The 12,998-nt window shown below is 42.2% G+C and overlaps 1 protein-coding gene across 1 annotated transcript; it reads left to right on the top strand.

Annotated features, from left to right (window-relative positions):
• The first annotated feature begins 5,038 nt into the window (after positions 1 to 5,038).
• gmpr (guanosine monophosphate reductase) lies at positions 5,039 to 12,720 on the top strand. The gene is given in 10 exon segments (XM_018697973.2): positions 5,039 to 5,430; positions 8,394 to 8,513; positions 8,981 to 9,064; positions 9,164 to 9,322; positions 9,324 to 9,338; positions 9,441 to 9,522; positions 10,193 to 10,299; positions 10,858 to 10,900; positions 11,020 to 11,179; positions 11,296 to 12,720. Coding segments are annotated over 10 exon segments (1,038 nt in total). The 5' UTR covers positions 5,039 to 5,343; the 3' UTR covers positions 11,477 to 12,720.
• Positions 12,721 to 12,998: the final 278 nt, after the last annotated feature.

Below are 12,998 nucleotides of genomic sequence, written 5' to 3'. Positions count from 1 at the left end.
AGGCCTTGAAAGCGTAAGCTCTTTGAAATGGGAAAATCTGAGAACATATTCCTTTGTCACACTAATCCAAAACGTATCTAATACCACACGCAGCTGCGTAAATCTCTCGTTGAGAATTGTCCAACAAAATATGGATTTTTGCAGTGGGTGGTGGCACGTAGAGCCAATGTCAGAGGGAAAATAGAAAAAGAAAACTAAAAGGGCTTAGTGGTTTCACTGAAAACAGCGTTTTTTGGATTTGCCTAATCTGTTGCATATTTATGCTCTACTTGAAGTGCATTTCAATAAAAGGCCCCTGGCATGTAGGGCATCTACAGCCCTTTTAATGATTTGTTGTGACAACTGAAGGACATGTTCACCATTTTCATAGTAAATCTCCATTTAAAACAAACAGGGGCTTATGGTGGATTCATACACACCCTAAATGTTCTGCCAAAAATGTTCTTCAAACCATTCTTTGCACTGTATCGGGTTTCATTAGCTTTATTTCACAAATATCCCTTTCTCTAGTGTGGATGTAGCCAATAGCAATAGTCACTAAAAACCAAACAGAAGCATGGTTTGAGACCCATTTTCTATCAGTTCAACATATAAAGATGTCTGGCCACACTCAACTGAGAGCTAATGTTGTGTATTTAGTTGATGGTGGAAGAAAAGCTGCAGCAAGATTCAGTTTAGCTAAACAACTGGAGAGGTTTTGTTACATGTTAATAATGAGAAACAGCGTGATTTCCAGTACAGGGTAGAAATACACAGGAAGGTGTTTCAGGTTGGATATGATCTGTGGCTGAAAGCACAATGCATTGATGATGCAGGCAGTCTCAGTCATTTCCTTACAATAAATCCCCTGCTATAAATGTTTTAACTTATGAAATTCCAGTCCACACTTAATGTAATAATCACAGATTGGTATCTAACAATTTTTGCAGTCACCTTCCTGTGTATTTATTGGCCTGCACACTACATTTCCTGTACATACACCATCACGCCCTGGCAGACATGTTTTTCCACTGGCTGCTGCTATCAGTTTCTGAATTACTTCACAGTTGCACGCTGAACGCTGAAAGCTGTCACGTTTCCCTGCTCCTCTCACAGAAACATCTGCTAGATTTGTGGCTGGCTTGGATACTTGGCCAATGTTTACTGCACATACCAGAAACCCTGGGACAAAGAAGAAGAGAGTTCAGTCTGGAATTCAGGGCACCTCAAAATTTCACTTTTGCTTTTACCAGTTCAAACTGAACTGACTAATATTAAATATGTGGTGACTTAACTTAATTTAACTTAATTTCCCCAAGGGATTCATCCCAAAGGGATCAATAAAGTCTGTCTAAGTCTACACAGGTCATCTCAAGCTAGTGCCTTTAGCAACACTGACTGCATTATGGTTAAGGGTAAGAGCATGTCAAGTAACAGACTTAGGGATGGGTTAATCCTGTAAGGTCCAATAATATAATATTTAATTTAATAGACAAGACAATGTTGCACTCATGAGGCAATGAGTAGAGTTTTCCATGTAGGAAAATAGCTCCATAATTAAGTCTACTCAATTCCTCTGAATGTCAAACTGTGTCTCTCAACAAGACTTCTAAGTTAACCCAGAGTGGCCTTTGACCTACTTCTCTGTAGTTTGAGCTTGTTATTGTTATTTTTACACTTACGCCAATTTAAGTGTGATCCATGCAGAAGCGAGGGCCTACCGAGAGAGAAGGAGTGCAGCACATTTATCGTGATGTCGCCTTCTGGATGTAAATTTCTGGTTCATCACTTTGAATTTAACAACACAAAGCTGTGCCTATTCCCCCAGATGGGAAAGCTTCTCCTTCATCCTCGTTACCTGAGTCGCCTAGATAGGAAACAAATAGAATTTTTAAGTTCTTATCATTTCAACTCATGCCAGGAAAAGAACATCAAAGATTCTTGCCAACTTCAAGCACGCCCACTGCCATGTGGTTTTTACATCTGCTCGGCCCAATGACACACACTGCCATGGGAAACACAGCTCCCCTGAATGTGTTTGAATTAAGTTTAATCTGGGCAAACAGAGCCCACCTCTTGATGGCATCGTCAGCTGGTAACTGAGTACATGGTGAAACAGTCTAGTCTGTGTGTGTGCGTGTGTGTTCTCTCCCTGTGCGTACGTGTGTGTGAGTGTGTGCGTCTGTGTTCTTTCGGAAGTTTTAGACTGGTGTAAACGGCCTGTCAGTACCAGGCTACACAATGTTCTAGATGCAGAGAATTTTAAGTGTTGTCACAGGCACGTCCACTTCATACACTCTACTGTTAAAGTGATACTAAAGTCTGGAGCAACAGAGACTGCAGAGGCTTTACATTCTGTGCATACTTTGTGATTTTAATTATTGTCTGTTCTAACATAATATATATGTAGTGAACATGGTGATTGTCAAATAAATACTCTAGAAATATTTACATATTAACAAGACAAAAAAGCTGCAGCTGAGGCTGAACTAAGGCATGGCTAATGGCTATGGCATGGCTAAGCTAGCTAATGGTAATGTGGCAACATGCTTATAGTGGTAGCATATTAATATATAGTACATGAGTGTAATTACACAAAGTACAACTGAGGCTGAAGGGAATATCATTAGCAGGTATTTGGTCATGACTAAAAGTACTGGACAAATTCAAAGTTGGCCCAGATGATGGCGCGAGATGAAAACAGTAGAAATCTGTTGTTGTAGTTCATCCTGAGGGGAACATGGATGTCCATACTAAATTTGATGGCAGTGCATCCTAGTAGTTGCTGAGACATTTCTCTCAAAACCACAAATATGAACCTCATGGTAGTGCTACAGGAAACGTCAGTGGATCGCCAAAGTCATTAGGATACATCATCTGGGAACCATGAATGTACAAAATGTCATGACAACCCATCCAGTGGTTGTTACGATAATTACAGCTGAACCAAAGTGGTGGACTGACCAGCATTGCCAGTTCCAGAGGCACTCAGCTGAGGTGGATTAAAATGAGTGCATCGTATCATATGACAGCAAAAGTAACAAACAAAGTGTTTAATTACACAGCTTGTGGGACCAAAGTAGAGCATGACAAGTATGTCACTTCAAACAGTGAGAGTGACTCCTGCCATACAAGCAGTAAAACCTGTACACACAGAGGTAGCCACTTGCTGCTCTTTCCACCTACTTCCTACATCATTAACCCAGATGAACACCTGAGACTCCAGCTGTGACTGAAACAAGCTGATACAGGATCCAGAGTACACCAAGTTAAAGTCAAACCGCTTTTTTCTTATCAGTTTTATCGCTTTTGACCCATTCAGCACCTTCTTATCAATGCAGTTCAGTGTGACGTGCACAGGGGGTTAAAGAGCAGTAGGTTTACAGCAACTGCAACTATTTCACCCACTAGCTGTAGATTATTCTGATGTATCAGTTATATACTAATGAGGCATGAGGTTGTGACATCATTGGATCTAGTGTCAATCATAATTATAGTATTAATTAATTCTAAAAAATACAATTCGAGGTTTGTTCTGTTTGTTTTTATATTGCGCAGTGCTGTTTTTTTTTTTTTTAAAAAAGATCTTTAATCACTGCTTCCATGCAACTTATTATTTCAGTTTAGTCAATTTGTTACCAATTCACTTAAATCAAACGTCTTTTACTTCACTTAATTTCTCTATTCAAATGGAAATGGAGAGTTTTACTGCTTCCTGGGTGGAACAAATACAAAGAAAGCCCAGTTAGAAACAATGCAACACTGCTGCAGAGGCAGTGACAAATAGACACATAAATATCACCAAGACATCTAGTTGCCAGGAAACACTTTAACAAGAGTTTTGACCCTGGCACTCAGTCTGCTCTTTATTTAGCAGCTGTTTTCTGTAACTGTGCTGACATCTAGTGGTCTGACTTTGTACTAACAGCTTTGTGCGTGGGAGGGCTTTTCTATGATGTGCTTCAAAGACAAAAAAAAAAAAAAAAGATTATGCAAATGATGCCTGTATGTTGGAAGGATTTTGTGAGTGCAGTTTATGAATGCAAATACTTGGATACCAAATAACTTGACTCACTTGAAACTGGTCAGAACATTCCATATGTGCACTGATTCTGCTTGGAAAAGTCATTTAAATGAATTTTCAGGAATCTCTGGGGTGAGGCGAAATTTGTATTTGCTACTGAAAGTACTGTATTTATGTAATATTAAAGTTTTCTCTCTCCGGCTTCCTCCCATAGTCCAAAGACATGCAAGGTAGGTTAATTGGTGACTCTAAATTGCCTGTAGATGTGAATGTGAGTGTGAATGGTTGTTTGGCCCTGTGTTGGCCCAATGTCAGCTGGGATAGGCTCAAGCCTATCATCCTACTTCAGTGTAAAGTCCATTTTGCTGTATGCATGGTAGAGACAGTATATGAATTGTATAAGTTGCATACTGGACCTTTCACATGCTCTGTATATGTGCACATCACAGAATTGAAGTTTAACGCAGAATATTTCTTTTCTTTGGGATGCATAGTTGACATAATACTAAAGCATAACACAAGACAGATCAACAGAAACATTAACAATTAGAAAGATTCACACTAGATCCAGGATAGAGGGATATAAAAACACACGTGTAAAGAAACAAGAAAGCATTTTGTTCCACATTGTATCCTATCCCCATGACTAATTGATGACTTTTCCATTTTAGTGTGCTTGTCAATGTAGAAACCTATCTCACTGCTTTAGTCTGTCTTCCTGTGTCTCTTTCTCTTTCATTCTTTTCCTGGTGTCACTCTCTTTGTCTCCTCCTCCCTCCTCCTCTGTCCTGTCTCTGCCGATAGTTTAGGGAGCAATGCCCCAACTGGTCAGCAGGTGTGCTCTTAAGCACTGCAGCACACAACCCACTGCAGTGCTGCCATGTGTGTGTGTGTGTAAGGTGTGTGTGTGTGTGTATATGCGTCAGCAGCTGGGACAGCCTGGCGTGCCTGCCAGCTTGGCCACTGCTGCTCCTGCCACTCTGCTGAAGGAGAGAGGGAGAGAGGAGAGAGAGAGAGAAGAGAGAGAGAGAGAGGACGCTGGAGGAGCAGAGGGAGAAAAGAGAGCAAGGGGGATAGAGAGGTAGAGAGAAGAAGAGGGAGAGGGAGAGAGAGAGAGAGAGGAGTCCAGGCCCAAATAAAGCCATGGGGGCTGGGGCTGGGCTGGGCCCCCCTTTGCTATAAATACGCTGGCCGCCTGGAGGTTCGGGTTTGGTGGCTGGGGCTTGGGACCGGCGACCACCGCTGCTGCTGCTGCTGCTGCTGCCACCCTCCTCAGGGGAGTCTCCTCCGCATACTCATCATCATCCTCATCCTGGTCATCAGTGTTCCGAGCATCCAAGATGCCTCGAGTGGACGCAGACCTCAAGCTGGACTTTAAGGATGTCCTCTTCAGACCTAAGAGAAGCAGCCTGAAGAGCCGCTCAGAGGTCAGTGCAGTTCATTACATGTACTCAGATAATGTAATACAAGTATTACAACTGTAAATCAACCGATGGGTCACAATATTTCTCAGCAGGAGTGTAATCTGTTTACTGTGGCATTCAGGAAGTTGACTTTAGCTTACGCCTCTGTGATGGGTGACGCAATAGAGATATGTTAACTATTTATACATAGGGGTGGAAAGTGCAGGGAGGCGGGGGTGGGGGTATTCTAGGGCCTTCTAACACTGTTTGCTAATCTCACATCATCACAACTGATGAAATAATACCTTAGTATAGCTGAAAGGTGTAATTCAGCTCAATGTAATTCTATACTGTGTCTCTCTTCAAGATCTTGTTTTGTGTAAGCCAGTAGAGGTAGACTTCCTTTGTACTTTGCTCAGCAAAAAGGCTAACCTGAAAGAGCATAGTGGAGTGACCTTCTTAAAGGACAGAAAACAAGGCTAGCCTGTGCCAGACTGCAGCTGTAAACAATAATTGATGACAAACAAAGAGGACAACAAAAGAAAAAGTGGAGCGTCCTAGATTTAAAAAAAAAAAGAAAAGATTTTGACCACAATAGACAAGATTGTGTCAGTTCTTGTCATTTAAAGCAGGTTAAACAGGCCACAGTGTGTCTAGCAAGCACCCACTGAATTGGCTCTCTGGTACAAAACAATCCTCTCCTTGTTTATCCTTCCTCAACTTAGCTATGTCTCACTAGGTCAGTGGACTGGTACTGACCCAAGATCACGATACCGGTGTGGTGGCACAAGATCTGTGGTTGGAAGGTGGAAGTGGGTGGAAGTCGGCCTTTGAGAGGTGGCAAACAACATGTGACACAGGAGACTTCTGAGAAGGCCTATTTAAAAATAGTACTGTGTGTGGTTCAGTCAACCAGAGCACATTCCATACACCACACAGATATCAGGATAGCATTATATATATACACTGACACAGATAACAGCTCAGAGAACACCGGGTACTGACCGTGTAATGACTGTAAATAAAATTATGTAAATACCAATTCTATATTTTAGCATATTTATTGAATATCTCACCTCATTCAGTTAAATCATCCTTTATAACTGTGACTTGTTTATTTAAAAATTGGGGCTAAATAATAAGGTACATCAAGGCATCCCAATAAAAACACCTAAAATAAATTATTTCAGATGTCTGTAGTCGACACAAGATGACTCGATGCAATGTGCAATGTACCACAGCCAAATCTAAATGCACTCCGAAAGCATCCATCTGTTGACATTCAGACTGCTTTTGTTTAAATTATTTCTGCATTTAACAGGAGCAGAGATCCACCTGCCAGAGCTAAGCTTAACAGACGTCCACAAAGTTGTTTTTAGCAGAGGGTGTATGAACATCATGGAGGATAAACTGCATCAATAACCTGAGACCCCATGGCAGTCTGTTATCAGGTGCTAGCACCACCACTGAGCAGATGCTTGCATGTTTGATGTGAATTTTGTCTGCACCACTGGAGGCAACAAAAACACCTGCTACATGTTAGTTGATAGAGCATGACAGTAAATGTATTTAGGCTCTTCATTCTTCATATGTCTGATCTGGAGGTGACAAAAACTGACACCTGATGAATGCCATTTTAAACAGTTCACTTCATACAGTCGCATAAATCCTGAATCCTGTTTTTTTTTTTTTTTTTCTGTTGGATCCATGTGTCATACTTTGTCATGATTTACCAGTGACTAGACTGCTGGAAATCCTGCTGAGTCAGCGTGCTGTAAACTGAAAGAAGAGGCCTGTATTGATTTGCTGCAGCAAGAAAACGGATACGCGCGACTGGACGCCGCTTCCTCCCTCCCCCATCCACACGTCTTTCACCACTTTCCTCTCTCTCCCACCACTTATGAGTTATAGCCTCGTTTTTGCTGCAGCTCTGAAAAATTATTCTACTTTGAAGGTTATGGCACAATATGCACTGTTAGCCTGGAGTAGTTTTGCATACAAAATGCCTTAGCTCCACTCGACAAAAGCGTTCAGCAATCTGAAACTGTTGGATTTAACTCTGGGGAGTCATTCTGAGGGCTTTAAATGAGTTTTAAACACTTAACAAATTTCACTCCCCATTATGACCCTATACCTTACCATTTTACTTTCCCTGTGGTCAGAATGTGCTTTCAGTTTGGCACAATAACTTGAAATATTGAGTTCTCAGAGCATATTAACACATCATTTACTTTCTGTGAATCATTTTTGCTAATTCCTTGTGTCTACTCCTTAGCCTTAGCTCTACCTCTCTATATCTGTCTTTGTTTACTATCACTGTTCTTTAGCACCGATATACCAAGACAAATTCCTTGCATGTGCAAACTTACTTGGCAATAAAGTCTGATTCTGATTCTAACCCTAGCACAGGAAGAAATAGTCATAAAGTCACTGTGCTGACTCAGTAATGTTTACAAAATGAATCTGTTTAATTTGTAAGAAAATGAATGTGTTATTCATTCCTATGTTCCCCATTGTAACGTCTATAAACTCATACTCAGCAGCCCAGTTTAATATATAAACTCACTGGAATAAGATTTATTTATAGCAGCGGGAATCATGGCTATGACTTGCATCACGACTACAGACAAATACTTGCCTGTAAAAGGAGCAGCCAATGTGGTACAATGAGCGCCGCTTGTTTTCATGCAGCTTATCACATTTCAGGCAGCAGCAGCACAGGCTAAGCTAACCACTGGATCTAAATGATTCAGCGCAGCCCCCGTAATGACCGCACAGTCTCAGAGCACAGGCCACATGAGCCGCTGCTCCCATTTCTAAGGAAAATCTGCAGTGTCCCTCATTCAGCTTCAGAGGAAAAGTAACACCAACAATCACAGCACTTCCCTTGCAGGCTGTGATTAATGTTCATGAAACAAGTCCCCAGAATAACTCCCCCCTCTCTCTCCTCCTCCTCCTCCTCCTCTCTCTCTCTCCCTGCCCCCCAGGTGGACCTTCAGAGGACCTTCACATTCCGCAACTCCAAACAGACCTACACTGGCATCCCCATCATCGCTGCCAACATGGACACCACAGGAACGTTTGAGATGGCACAGGTCCTCAGCAAAGTGAGTGTTGAAAAATAAATAACAGCACCATTGTGTTACTGCGTTTGCCAGCGCGTCCCTGCCAAGATCTCTGTGTGTGTCTTTCCACTGAGATTTCTTTGTAAGTATTTGATATAGAATCACAAATCACAGAACAAAAACCAGAATTCTGTGGAGAGAGGGGTGGGGGTGGGGGGACCATGGGAAAAAACATGAATTAGCAACCTTGTCCTAGAAGCAGGAAGACATGTTCTTGTTTGTGGGATGCTGCTTGTTTTCCTCTGTCACACCGCTGGATGACTTAGGAAATCAAAGTGTCTGTAATCTTTATTTCAAAAACCATGAACTGAATGATTTACTGCTCAACAAGACTTCCAACCAAAAGGATGACGACTTACAGGAAGAATAATCACAGTGGAAGTTGGCTCAACTACTGGCCCTGAATTTCCACCAATATCTGAGGTGTTTCTGTCTGTCTCTGTCTATAGCACACCCTCTTCACAGCCATTCATAAACACTACTCTGTAGAAGACTGGAAAAACTTTGCTGCTAATCATCCAGAATGCTTAGAGGTAAGATCACTGATGTTTTAAATAGGCTTTTCCTTATTAGTTAGGGAAGTTTTTCCTTCCTATAACATGACTGTCACCCCCCACCACCACCACCACCAGCACGTAGCTGCCAGTTCGGGCACCGGCAATGCAGATCTGGAGAAACTGTGTGCCATCTTGGAAGCCATCCCTGCCCTCAAGTACATCTGTCTGGACGTGGCCAACGGCTACTCCGAGTACTTTGTGGAGTTTGTCAAGACGGTCAGAGAAAAGTTCCCTAAAACACACCATCATGGTAAGAGAGAGAGAGAGAGAGGAGAGAGAGAGATGGTGGCTGCAGCTAAATGAGATGTTATGTATCTATGCGTGTCAACCTTGACGCCCTCTGTCTTTGCAGGCTGGAAACGTGGTAACGGGGGAGATGGTGGAGGAGCTCATCCTCTCTGGAGCTGACATCATCAAAGTGGGAATCGGGCCAGGTGGGTGGCTCACGTGAAGAGTGTGTCTGAAGAGTGTGTTGCTTCTGAGTCGACAAAGAGACACAAGAAACACACACACGAGTCAGAAAGACAGAGACATGCTGTTTGAGCATTTTAACTTCAAATTGCAGTCAAAACTTAAATAGGCAGGCTTTGCTTTCTGGTCTAACTTGACTCTTACATGCATTGAATATCAGTTGATCTGATAGTTTTTAATCTATAGACTCAGACTTAAAAGTAGCTTCTTACTGCACATGTAGTGTTTCTATACATGAAGAGTCACTGACTGCGTGCTACCCCTGCAGGATTTAGCTGTAGAGAGGAACAAGGTTTTATTGCAAGCTACTTAGCCTCTGTTAATGCAGCAGAACTGGATTTAATAAACCATTTTAAAATCACTCTGGGTCCCAGTGAGCACCGGCTAAATCTCCTCACAGATTTGCATTTACATACTTCTATTGAATATCTTGTTCTACCTGAGGCAGACCATGTTTCATAACATCTGGTGCTGTTTTTTTTTTTTTTTGTTTTTTTTGGACAATAACGTAGCCGCCCGACCTAAGAGCACCAGATCTGAAAGATAGCAAGATCCTGTACCTACAGCAGCAGCAAATTAAACACAGGGGGATAGTTACATGAAGACAGACTTCTCTGCATGTTTGTATTGCAGGTTCTGTGTGCACGACACGGATCAAGACAGGAGTGGGCTACCCACAACTCAGCGCTGTTATAGAGTGTGCAGACTCAGCCCACGGACTCAAAGGACACATTATCTCTGTAAGTTCCGTCATATGACTAGAGTCACTGAAGTTAGTGTGATGTAGAGTATATAATATGTATACTGTACTTGGTAAAGCTATTTCATTCTGCTGGTGGAAAGGACTAGAGGACAAGTGTCACTGGTCATCAGTCCAACAAAAATGTGATTGCCTGGTCAAGTTGGTGAAAGGCAATCATTCAAAGGTTGGCACTGGACTTAAAAACAAAATATCTGTCCATCCTATCAGTGCAGAAGATTGGGTGAAGCTATGCTAATGCATAGCATAGATCAACATAGTAGCCTGAGTCATGTTAGCATAGAAGCTTTAGGATAATATTTATCTGTTAAAATGACAGTAAAGAAATGGAGTGAAGTGCAGTTATTGTATATTGTAAGGTCATTTTGCAAGTGAGTTCAACAGGAGTCTAGTTGAACTAACCTGCAATAGTTTCCAGTGTTGATAATAATACTGGGATGCAGCCAGTAGAGGGCACCCTCAGTCTTCCAAGACTAGCAGAAACTTTACCCATGACCTGTGAGCCCATGTGACTGATTTGGATTGATTCTCATTTCAGGATGGGGGCTGCAGTTGCCCAGGAGATGTAGCTAAGGCCTTTGGTAAGGTCTCAACCCCAACCCTGCAGTTTTTTGTTGTTTCTGCTTAATGTCAACACTTCACCGTTATGGACTGTGCTACAAATCTAATCACGACGACTTGTCCATCTTTTGCTCCCCAGGTGCTGGGGCTGACTTTGTGATGATGGGAGGAATGCTGGCAGGCCACGACCAGTGCTCCGGGGAGGTCATAGAGAAGAACGGCAAGAAGTACAAACTCTTCTACGGCATGAGCTCCGACACAGCCATGAAGAAATACGTTGGTGGAGTTGCTGAGTACAGGTGAGAGACTGATACCCATGATTTGTAACATGGACATTAAGAACTGTACTAACTTTCTGTTTTAACTAAGAAAATGTCTTTATTCCTACTTTGCCCCCTCTCTTCTTGACTCTCAGGGCATCTGAGGGGAGGACGGTGGAGGTTCCCTACAAGGGGGACGTGGAGAACACCATCCGTGATGTGCTGGGGGGACTACGCTCCACCTGCACCTATGTGGGCGCCGCCAAGCTCAAAGAGCTGAGCAGGCGAACCACCTTTATCCGTGTCACACAACAGTCGAGCCAAATGTTCACTTAGTGGGGCGTATATGCCTCCACACATACATACATACACACACACACACACACACACACACACAGGCTGCATAACTGTACATGTCATTCAGAGTCTAAATGTGCAATAGTAGGGCAGTGGTGTGACATATTCAGGAGGAGGACGGACACACACACACACACACACACACACACACACACACACACACACACACGATCACCTAACCTGTTTCTCTCAGGATATCTGCTGTCAGAAAGCTGTTAGTTTCCTGCAGGTTGTGATTAAAATGAATTTGACTTGAAACATTCTCCCAGAGGCATCACTACGCTCCAGTAAGTGAGTGTGTTTACATGCTTACAGACATCATAACATGCTATTGATTTCATTTTTGAATGGGTGATGGGCAGATGTTATTTTCCAGTTATAACAGCCTGGAAAAATCCTTCCCAGTTCTGGGAAATTTGAATAAGAGATCCCGACTACTGAGGCATGTGTCTTTCAGATCTAATCTTTCTAAATACTCTTTTAACTTGTGTATTTCTACAATAAAACACATCGCATGTAAACACACTCAGCAGGTGGAGTATGATACTCATGTGAAGATCATTTGGGAAACTACTCCGCTGAGCTGTATGTTGTGGAATGGATGCGCAAAAATCAATATGCAAGATCCAGAGACATTGCTGTTTAATTGTCACTGGAGAAATCATGTTGCAATAAACTGCATGCAGAGCCCTCTGCTAAATTCCTCACCGGTGTTAAAACATTCTGTGAAGCGTCTCCTGGACGTGCACATCATATTCATAGTGACATACAACTTATTAGTGTACCTTTGTTTATATGATGTGTGTGTTTTTACGTCTGTGTGCATGTGTTTCAGGTGTGTCAGGACAGTTCCACTGAGCCACATGAGACCGAGACTTATGTATTCCAAGCATTTGGTGTATCTGAGACGCTTTAACTCTGCTCTTGTATGTTAAACAGTCACATCTGAGTCTCCCTTCACTGATTCCACTGTGCCTGACATTTTAAAAATCAAAGACGTCTTGATATTTGTGTGTTCTGCTGAATTAAAGAGTCGCTCTCTTGTACCTGAAGCAGGGAACTTCAGGGAAAGGTCACGTAAGGCGTCGATACAAATAAACGCTATGAAATGAAAGCTCCAACCCTTAAAATACATACTGGACTTTAAACAACATGATTTCATTATTATTGCAATGGAGGCAGATGGAGAATGGAGGTAATAAAACCAAATAATTATCACATGATCACTGTGTTTCCTCTCCTCTGCTCTACAAAGTCCTTATCTCTTCAAACATGCATATAGAGAGTGGATTGTCTTTCAGGAGGTGCTCTCATTGTGTTACCGCTTACCTGCTTTTGCAAAGGGAGGGTCTAGACATCCTCGGGCGAGACACTGAAATACCAGCAGTTCTGGGGTTTGCTGCTTCACATGCGTGTTGACCTTTCTGTAAACAAAGAATTAGAGATGTATATTTGGATATGACATCTGTCTTAAAATCTTAAAAGTCCATATCTCTATGAT

Source organism: Lates calcarifer, linkage group LG3, assembly GCF_001640805.2.
Source record: "Lates calcarifer isolate ASB-BC8 linkage group LG3, TLL_Latcal_v3, whole genome shotgun sequence".
Taxonomy (NCBI): Eukaryota; Metazoa; Chordata; class Actinopteri; family Centropomidae; genus Lates; species Lates calcarifer.
The sequence above is the reverse complement of the archived record's forward strand: the minus strand, read 5'-3'. Positions and strand labels throughout refer to the sequence as shown.